At 38.0% G+C, this 14,498-nt stretch overlaps 3 protein-coding genes across 4 annotated transcripts; 2 read left to right on the top strand and 1 right to left on the bottom strand.

Moving 5' to 3' along the window:
* Nucleotides 1-1,345: 1,345 nt before the first annotated feature.
* On the top strand, nt 1,346-6,840 carry LOC103932018. 2 transcript variants are annotated; one of them, XM_009341548.2, is made up of 4 exons: nt 1,346-1,538; nt 1,742-1,794; nt 3,063-3,833; nt 4,571-6,840. In XM_009341548.2, exons 3-4 carry the CDS (start codon nt 3,063-3,065, stop codon nt 6,326-6,328), a joined length of 2,529 nt encoding a protein of 842 aa, XP_009339823.2. In that variant the 5' UTR covers nt 1,346-1,538; nt 1,742-1,794; the 3' UTR covers nt 6,329-6,840. The 2 variants fall into 2 exon arrangements, with proteins under 2 accessions (XP_009339823.2, XP_009339825.2); XM_009341550.2 differs by lacking the exon at nt 1,742-1,794.
* Nucleotides 6,841-7,305: 465 nt separating this feature from the next.
* LOC103932017 lies at nt 7,306-8,647 on the top strand. Its single transcript, XM_009341547.3, has 3 exons — nt 7,306-7,668; nt 7,782-7,921; nt 8,090-8,647. Exons 1-3 carry the CDS (start codon nt 7,509-7,511, stop codon nt 8,375-8,377), a joined length of 588 nt encoding a protein of 195 aa, XP_009339822.2. The 5' UTR covers nt 7,306-7,508; the 3' UTR covers nt 8,378-8,647.
* A 50-nt stretch (nt 8,648-8,697) lies between these two features.
* On the bottom strand, nt 8,698-12,510 carry LOC103932016 (mitochondrial thiamine diphosphate carrier 2). Its single transcript, XM_009341546.3, has 8 exons — nt 12,315-12,510; nt 11,970-12,134; nt 11,473-11,589; nt 11,203-11,314; nt 10,449-10,576; nt 9,983-10,135; nt 9,363-9,512; nt 8,698-9,179 (listed from the first exon to the last, which is right to left on the bottom strand). The coding sequence occupies exons 2-8, from the start codon at nt 12,084-12,086 to the stop codon at nt 8,961-8,963; spliced, it is 996 nt and encodes a 331-aa protein (XP_009339821.2). The 5' UTR covers nt 12,087-12,134; nt 12,315-12,510; the 3' UTR covers nt 8,698-8,960.
* Between the last annotated feature and the right edge of the window lie 1,988 nt (nt 12,511-14,498).

The following is a 14,498-nucleotide window of genomic DNA, read 5'->3' on the forward strand; positions in this document are numbered from 1 at the left end:
TTCCTTTTCTTTTTTTTTTTCTGCAGTTAAAAGTGAGTAAAATCTATCTTAACTGTTAATTTGACCGAACGACAACTGTCATTCTGCATCGAACGACTTCAGTTTCATAAATGGAAAATGATTTGGCTACCGATGTGAGATTTTAACATAAATTATATGAGATATTGTTTGTTAGAAATGCGATGAATGTACCTAACACAAAAGAGAACACTTCTCTAGCAAGAACACATAACCTCATACAGAACATTTTTATTTTATCTTGGCTGTAAACGCGTGAAGTGCACTATTTAGTGTCATAAAACCGAATCCAAAAATCAGATTACATATTCAAATTTCATAAATGATATGCGACAAAACGTTCGTATTTTAAGTGAACAGATAAAAAAAACAAAAAGAAAAAAGTTAAAAGAGACCAGAATTGGACGCATACGTAACGTTCTCTACTCAAATAGTCACTTACTGCGTTCACACAGTCTGTTTTTGCCGTTCACGTTATCGATTAGTGGTGCATTATGGGTCATATTGTTAGGCCGCTAACTAGCCATCCACATTGTCGGTTATTGGTTCATTATGTGTTATATTATTAGGCTGCTAATCACCTCTTATCCTTTGTTAATTGACAACATTGTGTAGCATTTTTGCTAGGATTTATGAACTGAGTGTGTTTAAGAGCTTATGTCCGAGTTAGCCATATCTTGACTCAGTTGATAACCGAACCCCACGTTAATTGAAAGTCGAGCCTTTCCTCATCGAGAAATACCCCAAAAAATATTTAAGAAAATCCCTTCAAATGATTATTACAGAAAATAAAAGAACTTTTATAAATATATCCACCCAAAATCAACCCTCACTTACAAACACGCGCCTCCGAGCGCGTAGGACCGCACCACGCAACGATCCCTATGGCTTGCCAATCTAGATCGTAATAACATCACTACGACTTGTCGTTCAACACACTAGTAATAAACCTTCGTAACATTCACATAGGTGGCAGCACACCATTGGCCCGCCCCTTAGCTACTAGAGAATTTTCAATATGCTCGGAATGTAAGATAGAAAATCACATTGCATCATAGAATTAAATATATATATATTTTTTAAAGTTTCTCTAAATAGTATAATGACATGATATTTCAATTTCCTGCTCCGACCTTATATTCCAGACACATTAAAAAATCTTTCTGCGTCTAAGCAGGCCATAATGTACAAATCTCGTCCGGTCTATTGTAGCAGGAATCTTTAAGGCCACGTGTCAAATGTTACAGGATTTAGTATCTCACGCGCTATGGTGGCGCGTGGACATATCGCTTTCGTACGTCTTTATATGGTCCAGAGCCCCCCCTCACTCTCTCTCACACACCAAAAGAAAACACTCAGGTCCTCTCTCTCCCCCCTCTCTCTCTCCCCTATAAAATCGTAATATTTTCTCTCTCTAAGGACACAACGACTTTGCTTTCTCAAATATTTTTCTCTTTGGTTTTGGCCTCCTTAGAACTCAGCCTTCGTGGTCATGAAAGCTTAGCTTCCATAAAACCCAGGTACAACCCTCTCTCTCTCTCTCTCTCTAGTTTTCATGTCCAACAGCGTGCGTGAGTTTTCTCTCTCTAAAAATAAAGAGACTCAGAGGCACAGGCTCTCTGTGTAAGAGACTGTGTGTGTGCTTCACGCTTTGTTTTACTTATGTATTTTGAATCCAAAGCTTGCAAATTGGTGCTAAAACTCCAAGACCCATTTTTCTTAGGCTTGCTCTCTCACGTGGGTTCGGCTTCAAATATCGTTTCCTTCTCCGTGGAGGTATGGAAATATTAAAAAAACCAAATCTTTCGTTTTCTGGGTTGCTGTTTTTATTTGTTTTATGATTCAATGCAGTTCTCTCTGTGTTTTTGGAGGGTCATTGTTTGGTAAATAAGTGGAATTTCATGGGATCGTGTTGGAATTCTCACTGGGACTGTGGTTTTTACTTGCCGGAATGCTTTCCTGTTCTTTCTGTCGTTTTTTTCTATGTTGGGTAATTATTTATTTTTATTAAAGTTTACTACTTTTTGGTGTTTTTTTGTTTTGGTCGTGATTGTTTGTTGTTTTGATATGAATGTGCTTAATGGGTTTTCAGATAATTATCATAAAGTTTATGCCTTTTTGTAGTTTCGTCGATTTTAGTACGGTTCGAAAAGGGATCTGGATTGGTTATTTTGTTGTGGGTTTGCTGCTTAACGCTCTGTTTGCTTGTATTTCTTCTGGTTTATGCTTAAAAAAATTATTGCTGGGTTATTATTATTATTTTTTGGAAATTTTTGGTACCTTTTTATTAAAAAAATAAATTATTGGTACCAAAAAAAACAAAAATTATTTATGATTATTTGTGGTTTATGAATAAACTTTTTAATATAATAAATGCAAGAAAAAAAAAATTCTTTTGTTTGCTTCAAATTTTGAAATTGGTATTTATCAATTTGTTCTGAGGAAATTCCTTCTCTCTTTCTCTATGTGATTAATGATTAACTAGGATTTATTGCTGCTAGTTGCATGAGTTCTTCAATCTGTACTGCTGCTAGGATAAAAATCAATGTTTTATCTTTGGCATGTTTATGACCAACCTGCAGCATTAGCAGCAGCTCAATTGGTTTTGGACTGCTTCCTAACCGAACGGTCGTGTCTTGGTTGCTCCTTTCGATCCCGTAAATATGAACTTTTAGATTGGAAACATTGAACAGATTCAACAAAATGAGAAATTTAGTCTGAAATTTTGAAAGGGTATTTGAAAATGTAAAATTGGACTGGATTTGGTTAGAGTAGAAGCATTTTTTTAGCATGCAGTTCTATTCCTCATTTTCTATCTTTCTCAGTAGGCTATCATGTTCTTATAATGGTATCAAAAATATTATTGGGGGAGCAATGTACGATTTCAAATTGGCATATAGCATTCATAATTTTCGAAATTTTTTATGAAGTATATGTCTTTTAAATTGTCTATTGGACAGAAGGAAGAACTTTGATCCTTTTGTTGTCTCAGAAAGACGATTTAACAATACCAGTTCCCCCTCCCCCTCCTTCTTGTATGACAGATGGATTCAGTTGAAGGAATTAGCCATGGGGATATCAATGACGATGAAGCTGAGCATTCATTTTCTCCAGAAGCTTCTGATACATGTGGTGTCTCTGGTGACCCTGAGCTAGGTCCTAGAGTTGGAGATGAGTACCAGGCTGAAATTCCCTGTCTACTAGCTGTTTCTGACTATATACGGCTTTTAAAGAACCCAACTGATGCAGAAATTTCCGAAGGTAGTTTAGTAATGGGTTTGCCTATACCAGTAATGTGGATCAGCGAGGAATTGGACACCAAAAAATATGAACATGTCGGACAGAGCTTGATTGATTCAGAAAGTGACAACGTAAAGTGCAAAGCTGAGCCAATGGATGTTAAGTCCGATAATGTGATAACATCTGGCGAGTCAGAAAATCTAGTATTGAAACAAGAAATGAAGGCTGAAATGCATCAAAAGCCTGGAGGAGTGTACTGTCCAGTTCCTGGTTCTGCAGGAGACAATTGGAGTGACATGGAAGAAGCCAGTTTTCTTCTTGGTTTATATATCTTTGAGAGGAACCTCGTTCTGGTGAAGAAGTTTGTCGGAAGCACACAAATGGGTGATATTTTGTCATTCTACTATGGGAAATTTTACAAGTCTGACAGATACAAGAGATGGAAAGAATGCAAAAAAATGAGAAGCAGAAAATGTATATTTGGGCAAAGAATTTTTACTGGGGCAAGGCAACATGAGTTGTTTTCTCGTTTGTTTCCTCACGTGTCAGAAGAATGCCAAACTTCTTTGCTTGAGGTTATTAAATCTCTACGAAACTTCAATACTGTGGATAAAAATTATATCAGCCTGTCTGTACACACATCAATATGCAAACAAATAAAAGTATGCTAAATTAGTTATTGCTTTACTGAATACTCTAATTCAGGTTCTGTGTAGGTTCTCTGCCAACATTTTTCAAGTTATTATTTGATTGCTAAAATTTAGACAGATTAGTATCCCTTTAATTGTTTAACTCTTTGTACATTTTTCTCACAAAGTCCCTATATGCCTTCTGTAACTTTGCTTTCCTTTTGTGTACCTGTTCATTTTTTTTGGCAGAGTTGAATCATGTGGAAGTGATTGGTAAAATTGAATTTGTGTGTTTATCACTTTAGCAATTAGTTCCATGTCTAGAGATTACCGCCTCCTACTCATTAAATTTAGTAGTATTTTAGCTTAAATTATGGATTTACGGAGGTACTGTATAGACAAATTATATACGAAAATAATGACAAATGTTTATTTTCTGATGAAGATTGACAAGTAAGTGCAAATATGTAATGCATGTGGATCCATCATTTTATCTGCCACTTGTTTCCTTCTGATTTTATACAACAGAAACATATAATGTTGACTACTCAAAATGAAATCCGTTAATGCAGATAAACAGTTGTTTACAGAAGGGATACACCTTGGATTTTGCTATGATTGTTTGTCCCTTTATTTGTTCGTATCAGGATATGGTCTGTTTTAATTTGTTTGACCAATTCCAGGTCTCGAAGACATTTGGGGAAGGAAAAATTATACTAGAAGAATATGTATTCATTTTAAAGGCTAGAATTGGATTGAATGCACTGGTGGAGGCAGTGGGAATTGGTACAGGAAAGAAAGATCTCACAGGCAATGCCACAGAGACTTTAAAGTCCAATCAGGTTGCTCCTGTTCGCCCAGAAATACCAACTGGCAAAGCATGTTCCACCCTTACGCCACTAGAAATAGTCAACTTTCTAACAGGGGGCTTCCGGCTAAGCAAAGCCCGCTCAAGCGATCTCTTTTGGGAAGCTGTCTGGCCTCGTTTGCTTGAAAGAGGGTGGCACTCTGAGCAGCCTTATCCGGGTTTCTCCACTGGTTCCAGGAATTCATTGGTCTTTCTTATCCCTGGTATTAAGAAGTTCTCAAGAAGGAAACTGGTGAAGGGATCCCACTACTTTGATTCGGTAAGTGACGTCCTGAATAAAGTTGCTTCAGACCCTGAGCTTCTTGAGCTTGAAATGGGAGCAAATAAAGAAAATGGGTGGACAGATGAAACAAAGCTGGACGAACAAGACTTCCCAAATCAGCAACGTCACTGTTATCTGCAGCCTCGTACTCCAAATCGTAGTAGTACAGATGTCATGAAGTTTACAGTTGTGGATACTAGTCTGTCTAATGGGAAAATATTCAAGGTAAGGGAACTGAGAAGCTTACCGCTTGAATTGGATGTCTCTGCCTCCAGAAGTGATTCTGAAGATGACGACGAGGATGCTTCTGAGGATTCAACAGATATTTATAATTCTGCTAATTCCTTGTGTTCACAGAGGGATGAGATCCACGTTTCGAAGTCCATCCGTTTGGGTAGAAATGGTGACAAATATTTTAAATATGGTACTTCAGAGGTGGAACATCAAGCTTTTGGTCAAGGTTCGACTACTGTGACTGCAGATCTCCCCAAGAATGAGAACATTGGTACATGCAACGACATGCAGCGCCGGAAAGCTATGAAGTGCCAAAAGAGCCGGAAAATGGTTTCTGAAAATGAAAATCATGTTGCCCCTGTTTCAAAAAGACGTCGACGGTTAGCTGCTTGTAGTCGCACACAGATCACCCCCAGCAGGAGCCAGTTCTTGCAAGGTCCCATGTTACAACAAGATGTTTCTGGAGACCGTGCGGAATTTAGTGAGAAAACTCCCTCTCAAGTGGAACCATCCAGAGAGAAGTTATCATCCGCCAGTACTTTGCCTAGAGGAGCCAGCCCAGTTGATAGTGGTGAAGGCAATCGTCGTGGCAACAGTTTGCCTGTGGAAATATTCCAAGAGAATCCTCAGCGCCCTATGTTGATTGACTTGAACATGCCCCCGCCTCTAGATGCCGAAACTGATGAACCTTTAACAATGATAGAAAGACAAGATGATCAAACACACCAGGAACCAGATGCTGCTTCCCATTCAGTGGATCCCTCTGAAAGTGGGGCAACTTCTGAACAGCAGCCTGCAATGAACTCTCGGAGACAAAGCACAAGAAACCGACCACTGAGCACTAAGGTACTGGAATCTTTAGCTTATGGATTTTTAGACACAAAACAGAAGCGGAAGAGTAGGGATGAATTCCCCCGAGACAACTCCAAATTAAGGTCATCCAGGCGTGCTCGTACTAAGGTGAGCGATCTCAACAGTTTTGATACTAGTCTCCCGGATTTCAGTATGCAGGAAACCAGGAGTGCTATCCCCAGTAACAACGCTGATGGGTACAGCGAACTTGACATGGTCTCGTAAGTCGGTTTGGTGCTGAAAATCCAACAAACAACTTGAACAAAGCTCTTCTGCATATAACAGAGACCGCTGCTTTTGGCTCGTGCGGTTATAACCAACCCATGATAAACAGCAAGGGCAGCAAGTCGCTTCATTCTTCTGCATTGTACATGGTGTTACATACAAATTTCATTGGAAATTCGGAGTAGCAGCGTCTTTTCCCGTGGCCATTTCATCAGCGAAAGCAGCGCAATTAACCAGAAAACCAAAGATGAGAGACAAAAGTTACCCTACTCCCTTTCAGTCTTAGTTCAACAGCATTTGATAAAACCATTTACTTTCTCTCTTGTGTACAATTTACTTTAAAAGTGGTCGTCTTTTTTTTTTTTTTCTTTCCTTAATTATGAGTTGCAAGACTAACGTATAGGGTGACCGTTGTTGCATTCTGATCAAATGTAGTTCGATTTCTTAGACTCGCGTCGACAGTTTCTCATCGGTTTACATCTGAAATTTTCGTAATTTGAAGAGATTTGTGTTAAGCATTGTTTGTTGCCTGCCTGAAAGCAAAAGGTAAGTTAAGATTTAAGTTTCCTTAGAACAGTTTGATTGCTTGCTAATTAGATATCAAAGCTAGGGGTGTTCCAAGATTCAATCCAATCCGCCCAAACGATCGATTCAATCAAATCCAATCTTGGTCGATGTTGATGCTATGAAAGTTTAGAGAACGAGAGTTCACTAAGCATTTAAAGTTTTCAGAAAGAATTTATATACGTACTTATCCTAAACAGCCAAAGTCACTAATCATTTGTATTATAACACTTGATGTATTAGACTATTTTTCCGACAAAAAAAATTTAGAGTTATAATTAATGCTTATCTCTAGCTAATTTATAAAACAAAACTCTCATATTTGACCCAAAAATAAAAATAAAAACAAAATTAATAAAAGTAAACGAAATGGGCCCCATCGGTATTTGCTATTTGGTGTAGGACAAAAGGACACGAGAGTACCACGCGCCACTTTCCACTGTGTACTGCTCCCATCCTCTTCTTCTTCCTCCTCTCCCACGTCCTCTTCCAATATTCCCACCAAACCCTAAATATTGAAAAGGGTGTTTTGTATTTTAATCTATCTGCATATTTAACGGAGTTTATTGTTGGTTGATTTGGGAAAAATTAGAAAATAGAAAGCACGACCGACACAATGGGTCAGGCGCTGCGACGAGCTGCTGGAAGAACGCGACCCTCTTCGACCGTCGAAACGGCGTCGTCCAAACCGAAGACCGTCGTCGTCGATAAGCGGCCTCCTCTGGTTCCCCCCGAACGGGCGGAGATCTCCAAGGCCGGCGGCGCTATTGATTCTGGTATAGTTAAAGTTGCCGCCCTTCTTTTGTCTATTGGCCTTTCTAGCACATTTTTCCTCAGTTCCGTTCAGTTAATTTACGGCGTCGTTTCGAATGTGGTTTGTTGGTTTCAGATGGCAGTGCAGGAACAGGAGGAGCCGCAGAAGCAGTCGAAAATGTGCTCGAAGAACGAGATCCAAATTACGACGCCATGCTCAATCAAATGGTGGGTAGAATCAAAGCAAAGCCCGGAGGCAAATTGGAGATGGGCGAGGTCAGTTTTTCAAAGTTTGGTTTTTTCATTTTGTTTCGCCGTTTGAGAATAACGTAGAAAGCACTTCCGCTCATAAGCACTTTTAGCATATAAACTAGCTAGCCACGGTTTGAATTTAAGACATTGTATTGTACTGTTGTAAATGTGTATTTTGGGATCATTGTACAGGCAAATGTGGTGGACAAGTATAAGAGGCCTCTACCTAAACTGAGGGATACGAAGCCAGATTCCGGGAGTTATGAGGAGAGGCCTGCTCCGCCGGGAACTCTGAATGTGGCACAGCTGCGCCACATTATTCTGCTGCATCAGGGCAAGGCCGAGGATCACAATGGCCGCATGGAGCCGGAACAAATTGCTGAGAAGTTCCGGGTTGATGTGGTTGAGGTTCGCAGGATCTTGCAGTTTGTAGCACTGCCTCCGGAGGATGGCAGCGGCAAACAGAACAACAATCGCTGAAGAAGGCACACATAGAGATAGCTTCTATCGACTATTCTCCTTCACTACTAGTTGGATTTTCCGTTGAATAACGTTGGTTCGCATACAAGTTTGAATGTGAATCCTGTGATTTGGAGATTTTACACACTTCCGAAATCTGTAACATGTCGGAAATTTTGTACCTAGTGCTTGAGGCATTTCGATTGCAACACAACTGAGAATCTGTAACATGTCGGAGAAGTTCATGTTTACTTGTGGTTATGGGATTTATAAGTTCATTCTGTTTCGAGACATGAGTGCGAATGTATCGGTACTTCGACCACAAAAATATGTAGAGGATGTAAATACGGTAACCAGATTTTTTCCAAGAGAGGAGACGACAATCTCATTTGAAACATGCTGATACAAAAATTTATGGTGCTCTAAATCTCAACTTCTATCTTCAAACATTTTGCTGTCTAGTTACAATCTTATGGCCTGTAAGGGCGGCTAAAATAGGGTCCCTCCTTTCGGTTCCTTCGACGAGGGTTTTCTAAGGTTTCCAAGGACAAAAGAATCTCATCATGCAAAAATAACATTTGAAACTATTAGGAAACAGTTAGATTCAAGTCAATCTGGACTCTAACCAATCTGATGTATATTCATATGCCACAAATGTCACTGCAGCGGCAGGTGCAGATTTGACGGTTGATGGGACTATTCCCTTATAGAGACCAGCCCAGCCCTCCATCTGCAATATTCTTCGCAAGGCGTCAAACATGTTGCTATAAGCACGGTGCTCTACTGGTTTCCCATATCTTGGGTGCCTCTGTAGTCCTTCAACCTGCAAGGCCCGGGAAAACAGTATTCATATGACCAACCATCATTGCATTAACATGGAAGCATTTTCATGCACATTGTTCTTCCTTTGTATTCTTGCGGAAAGATTGTTAAATAACACACTAGAGTCCAGATGAACTGAAAGTTCCAGTACTGCAAGTGGAGTTCGGGACGTTTAAATATCTACCTGGAATCTTTTCTTGACCACATCAAGTGGATGACAGACAAGTTTGGCACATGTGCCGGATGCTATACCACAGATGAAAAGCTGAAAGCTCGAGAGACCATCTTCTCTACCGTGCGAGTTCATATTAGAGGATCTGTACCGGTTCCACGCCTAAAATGGACACAATAAAATGTGAGATCACATACTTTTTTTCAGAATTTCTCAATCCAAGAAAACCTTCTCACAACACACAAACATATATTGGAAGGACAATTGTATCCAATTCACTTCCAACAAAAGATCTTGCTCTTTGCTGGGTGTGTGGCCCTTTTCTTTGATTATTTCAATTCACATATCTAAACATGTCAAGTTATTTTTACACAAGTGGGGGAGGGGAAAAGCGAACCTAGGACCTCAAGTGCAGGGGTGAATGGTCTTAACTACTTGAGCTATAGGCCCCCTGCAAAACTAGCCAATGTGGTTCATTTCCTTGTGAGACCACATGATAGATATTTTCAACCAAAACAACTATATATTGATTTCCAAAACTGACGGAAATCATCCCATCATGAGACAAAGAAATACAAATATTTAGTAAAAAACACAAAAAAGTAAATGATAGAGCAGAACCAGAAGCTTACCATGGTCCAGCGCTTAAACGTGTCATAGGTACCAAATTGCAAGCCTGCATAGGGTATAATCTCAACAAGTGTTGGCGAAAGTCCAGCATACAACCCTCGAAAGCCACGATTTTTAACTATTTCAACCAACGCAGACCTCATATTTGGATACACCTAAATGAAGAACAATGTGAGTTAGGCTCTATTATGCCAAAGAACTCTTCACAAATTGGTGTTTATGCAGAAACTAATTCTAAAGGTGGCCTGATAAAATTCAACATTATTTTATTAGTATATTAAGCATTTCAAAGCTACTGATTACATAAAGGATAGCTCATGCTGTCAGATGCATAACTTTGCAACTTTAAAGAATTTTATGAAGAATAACATGGATCTAACATTGCTATACATGGCGCGGAACAGTTTGAAAGTTAATTTACAATCACACGCACGCACCATACCAAAAAGTAAACCCATGTACCTATACCTTAGGTTCGCCCTGTGAAGCTAATAAGGTTCTTAGAAGATCAAATGGATATGTGCCAACAGTAGCTACACAACCCGCTAATGCTCCACTGACGTAAGATAAATAGGGGCTCAAACGAATGTGATCCTCTGCATCAGAGCAAACAATGATCAGGACGTACAAGAAATTTGGGGTATTAGAAAAAAATAACACATCCAAAGTGGTCACAGCTCTGAAGTCGTAAACATTACATATAGAGTACTTAAACTAAACATGGTACCTCTATCAGCAAAATCCTCATTGCAAAATTCAAATAAACAACAGAGCAATAAACCTAGACTTTTATTAGAGATGGACATTACATTCTAACATCCAGCTTACAACCCAAGTTACTTTAGCACAAATTCAGTTCTTGATAATCAATTTGAAAGAGAATTTTAGAGAAATAAAGAAGTCAAAGTCAAATGTCCTACGCCGAAGCTACTGGAGCTACAAATAATGAAAGAAGAATCAGAAGATCAAACCATATTCAATTCATACCCTTACTTAAAAGAAGCCACATAATACAACTTTTAATTCAGAATTCAGACCTATGTTTCATGGACACAAACATGGATTTCAGATGCAGGCAGGTGTCCAACTGTGTTTGCCTATTTTACAAGGGTTTTAAACAAATATAGGGTCCGAGTTGTCATACCCTTAATAGTATCAAGTCCTATTGAAATGAGTGCGCAAGTGAAATAAAGAGTGCACATAAGGACTATTCTCAAAGTACCTGTTTTGGAAGAACCAGTAGCAAATGTTTTCAACTTGTGTAACACCGTAAATTGTATCGCGGTATACGGCATAACCATAAGTAAAGCTGGGACATTTCCACGCCAAAAACCCTGCCATAAGAAATTCTCATAATAAGATCTCAGGAAAATGTTAATGTTCTTGCAAAACTGAACCATAAAAGACCACCAGAAATGGCTTCTACAGAATGCCACAAGAAAAAATAAATAGTAATTTACATTCTCCATGAACATAAATTGTGTTACTGTACCAGTAAGCCTTCCTCTCTGAAGATATCCCTTGTTGCTTGAAACATCCCAGTATATTTTGATGGTTCAGACAAATTTCTTCGAACCAAAGCCCATGACGTCGTGGGTTCGAGTTGAACCTATCAACCAAAACAAATAAAAAGATTTTCATTCCACCACCAGCCCTTATGATGCATATGCAGATAAGCATCATGCATAAAACCCAAACACCAAATCGATAAAAATTCTTAAAACCCACGAAATTTACGCAACAACAAAAACAAACACGATTTCACACCAAGTCAACACGTGCAGGAGTCCATTAAACTTGAAAAAATAACAATACATATCATTACTTGTACCGTGCTGTAAGAATGTTATGAATTTTCTACGATGGAAAACAATGCAAAGCTCAGAAATTGCAAAAATTTACAAACTTAACCACGATGTCAAAACAATTTCGCAGTCTAACCCCATTACAGATAAAGATAAAGGCAAAAATTTCAAAACTTTAACGAACCTGGAATCTAATTTTAATAACATCCAGCGGCGAAGTAACCGTTCGCGATATTCCGCCGGCGATTAAACCCGCCGTTGTATCAATGAGGGCTCGCTTGAGCTGCCCCTTCTCTTCCATTGCCAAAAGAAATCCCCCTCGCGAACAAAGCTGAAGCAGATATATCACCTGAAACGATGCCGTTCAATTCAATTCAGAACAAAAGATCAAAAATTGACGATCACATTAACGGATTAGCAAAATCCGATAAGGGTTCAGACGATTAGGGTTCCGCCGACGGTGAAATACTGGAAATTCGACTTGCAGAAAGCAGAAAGGTAAAGTGCAATGAGAGGGAGAGGAACCGACCTGGAGAGGGCAGGTGGGACAATGGAGCAGAGAGAAAGCGCCGCCATTGAATTGGGGGGTTTTGCCGCCTTATTGGAAGACCGCGTCGGCAACTTGTAAGAAGAAGAAGAAGAAGGGGGTGGGGGGCGTTTAATAACGTTTAAGGGGTGTTAATTGTGGGGCAGCCTAGATAATCGGGGTTAAGGGAGCGCTGCTGGTTAATTCACGGAATTGGTCCCGTCCGTCAATAGTGGGAATGGTCCTTTTTGTGAATAGAAGATATTTTGTTTGGTTTTTATTAGTTTTTTTTATTTATTTTTCCTTTTTCTTTTGTGTCCTCTAAAAGATAGAATGAGGTCACATCACCACCCAAATCTCATGCCATGACATTACAGCCGAAGACAAGAATGTGGGAAAAGCATAGTCGCCAGATCTTTTTTTTTTTTGACATGTTGGGATTGTGATCGTTCATCGTATATTAAACGATCAATTTTTGTTAGGTACTATTTATATTTAATTTTAAATTTTAAATTTTGAAATGATTTTTGACCGCACGATGTGTGATGAACGGTCACGATCTTAGGATCTTAGAGATGCTATGATCGTGACCGTTCATCGTACATCATACGAGCAATTTTCGTTAGGTACTATTTATATTTAATTTTAAATTTTAAATTTTGAAATGATTTCTGACTGCATGATGTACAATGAACGATCACGATCATAGAATTCCTAGGAAAAAGGATTTGGCGATGATTCTTTTCCATGAACATGTTCCACGTTTTGTTAATATTAATTTGTTCTAGTCGACATATTGACGCTGGTAAATTACATGATGATAGTCTTCCTTACCTTCGAAAGAGTGACTGCCATGACAAAGCCCCTAAATTAAGAAAAAACAAATCTTACAATATGTATGCTCAAAGATGTTTCAAATAGAGTCATTTAGGTGAATTTGATACATTACTTGTCTCCTACTTTTTAGTCTCTCATTGTTGCTTGCTTACATAATTCCTTTTAGGTTCGAGGTGTCAAAATTGGCATTTAGGTTCGATTCTCACTAAAGGTGAATTTGAACCATATTATTGCTAGTTTATTGTGAGGCTAAGCTCACCTCCTATCTTTTAGTGTAAAATAATGTCGTTTGTTAAAAAAAAAATGACATCAATTTTATAAGTTCTAACATGGACGCTTAGACTAACTCGGTTGGTCATTGGTGCATTTCAAAACACTCGTGTCATCTATTTATATAGTACCAGTCTTCATGGACGCGCAAAGGCATCCCAAAATAATGCATCAAATAAGATAGGGGCATTTTCATCATTTTAATAGTGTTTTTTTTTTTTCATGATTAATTTTTTAGTACAGTTTTTTATTTATTTATTTTTATATATTTTTAGTATCTCACAATAGGCTAGCAATAATGTGATTCAATTTCTCTATTTTTAAACACATTCAAAACATCTTAAGAGACGTGTAATGCCGGTTATAAAAAGGTCTTTCACACGTGTATATGGTATTTTTTGAATCATGACATGCTCCGCATGACTTACATGTTTTAAATATACTTATATGCGTAAATTGACAAAAGGAAAGTGTAATATTTGAAGTAAATGAATACTCTTAGATCATGTTAGAAGAAACCACTCATAAACCAATTAAAGTAGTTAAATCCACATAATAAAATTGGTCTTTATAGAATTTACAGTAAGAATAGAAAAAAAATAATATTTAATAAACAACTACTTGAATCACATTATTACTAGACACTGACATTACATGCCTCTTAAGATGTTTTGAACGTATTTAAAAATAGAGAAAATAATATTGAATGAATAGCTGATTGAATTACATTATTGCTAGCCTATTGTAAGATACTAATTTAAAAGAAAAGGTACAAAAAAAATTAATTATTAAAAAAAACACTATTAAAATGAAGAAAATATCTCTACATTACACGCTTCTTAAGATGTTTTGAACGTGTTTAAAAATAAAGAAAATAATATTTAAAGCAGCTGAATTCACATAATGAAATCGGTCTTTATAAAATTTACGTTAAGAATAGAGTAACTAATATTTAATAAACAATTGATTATTGAATCACATTATTGCTAGCTCATTGTGAGGCTAAGCCCACCACCCTCCGCCTTAGTGTAGATATTATTGTTTGTTAAAAAAAAATCATGTGACAATTAATTTAATCAC

This window comes from the organism of the source record quoted next, unplaced genomic scaffold (assembly GCF_019419815.1).
Source record: "Pyrus x bretschneideri cultivar Hongxiangsu unplaced genomic scaffold, Pyrus_bretschneideri_v1 Contig21, whole genome shotgun sequence".
Taxonomy (NCBI): domain Eukaryota; kingdom Viridiplantae; phylum Streptophyta; class Magnoliopsida; order Rosales; family Rosaceae; genus Pyrus; species Pyrus x bretschneideri.

What these genes read in the sequence shown, in the direction of transcription:
- LOC103932016 (XM_009341546.3), bottom strand. Translation starts at nt 12,086, where the DNA reads ATGGAAGAGAAGGGGCAGCTCAAGCGAGCCCTCATTGATACAACGGCG. An exon ending in TTATTAAAATTAGATTCCAG is followed by an intron (nt 11,590 to 11,969) that starts GTTCGTTAAAGT and finishes TTTGGTTGATAG; the next exon opens with GTTCAACTCGAACCCACGAC. An exon ending in TGGTCAAGAAAAGATTCCAG is followed by an intron (nt 9,180 to 9,362) that starts GTAGATATTTAA and finishes CGGGCCTTGCAG; the next exon opens with GTTGAAGGACTACAGAGGCA.
- LOC103932018 (XM_009341548.2), top strand. Translation starts at nt 3,063, where the DNA reads ATGGATTCAGTTGAAGGAATTAGCCATGGGGATATCAATGACGATGAA. An exon ending in GCCAAACTTCTTTGCTTGAG is followed by an intron (nt 3,834 to 4,570) that starts GTTATTAAATCT and finishes GACCAATTCCAG; the next exon opens with GTCTCGAAGACATTTGGGGA.
- LOC103932017 (XM_009341547.3), top strand. Translation starts at nt 7,509, where the DNA reads ATGGGTCAGGCGCTGCGACGAGCTGCTGGAAGAACGCGACCCTCTTCG. An exon ending in CGGCGGCGCTATTGATTCTG is followed by an intron (nt 7,669 to 7,781) that starts GTATAGTTAAAG and finishes TGTTGGTTTCAG; the next exon opens with ATGGCAGTGCAGGAACAGGA. An exon ending in GCAAATTGGAGATGGGCGAG is followed by an intron (nt 7,922 to 8,089) that starts GTCAGTTTTTCA and finishes ATCATTGTACAG; the next exon opens with GCAAATGTGGTGGACAAGTA.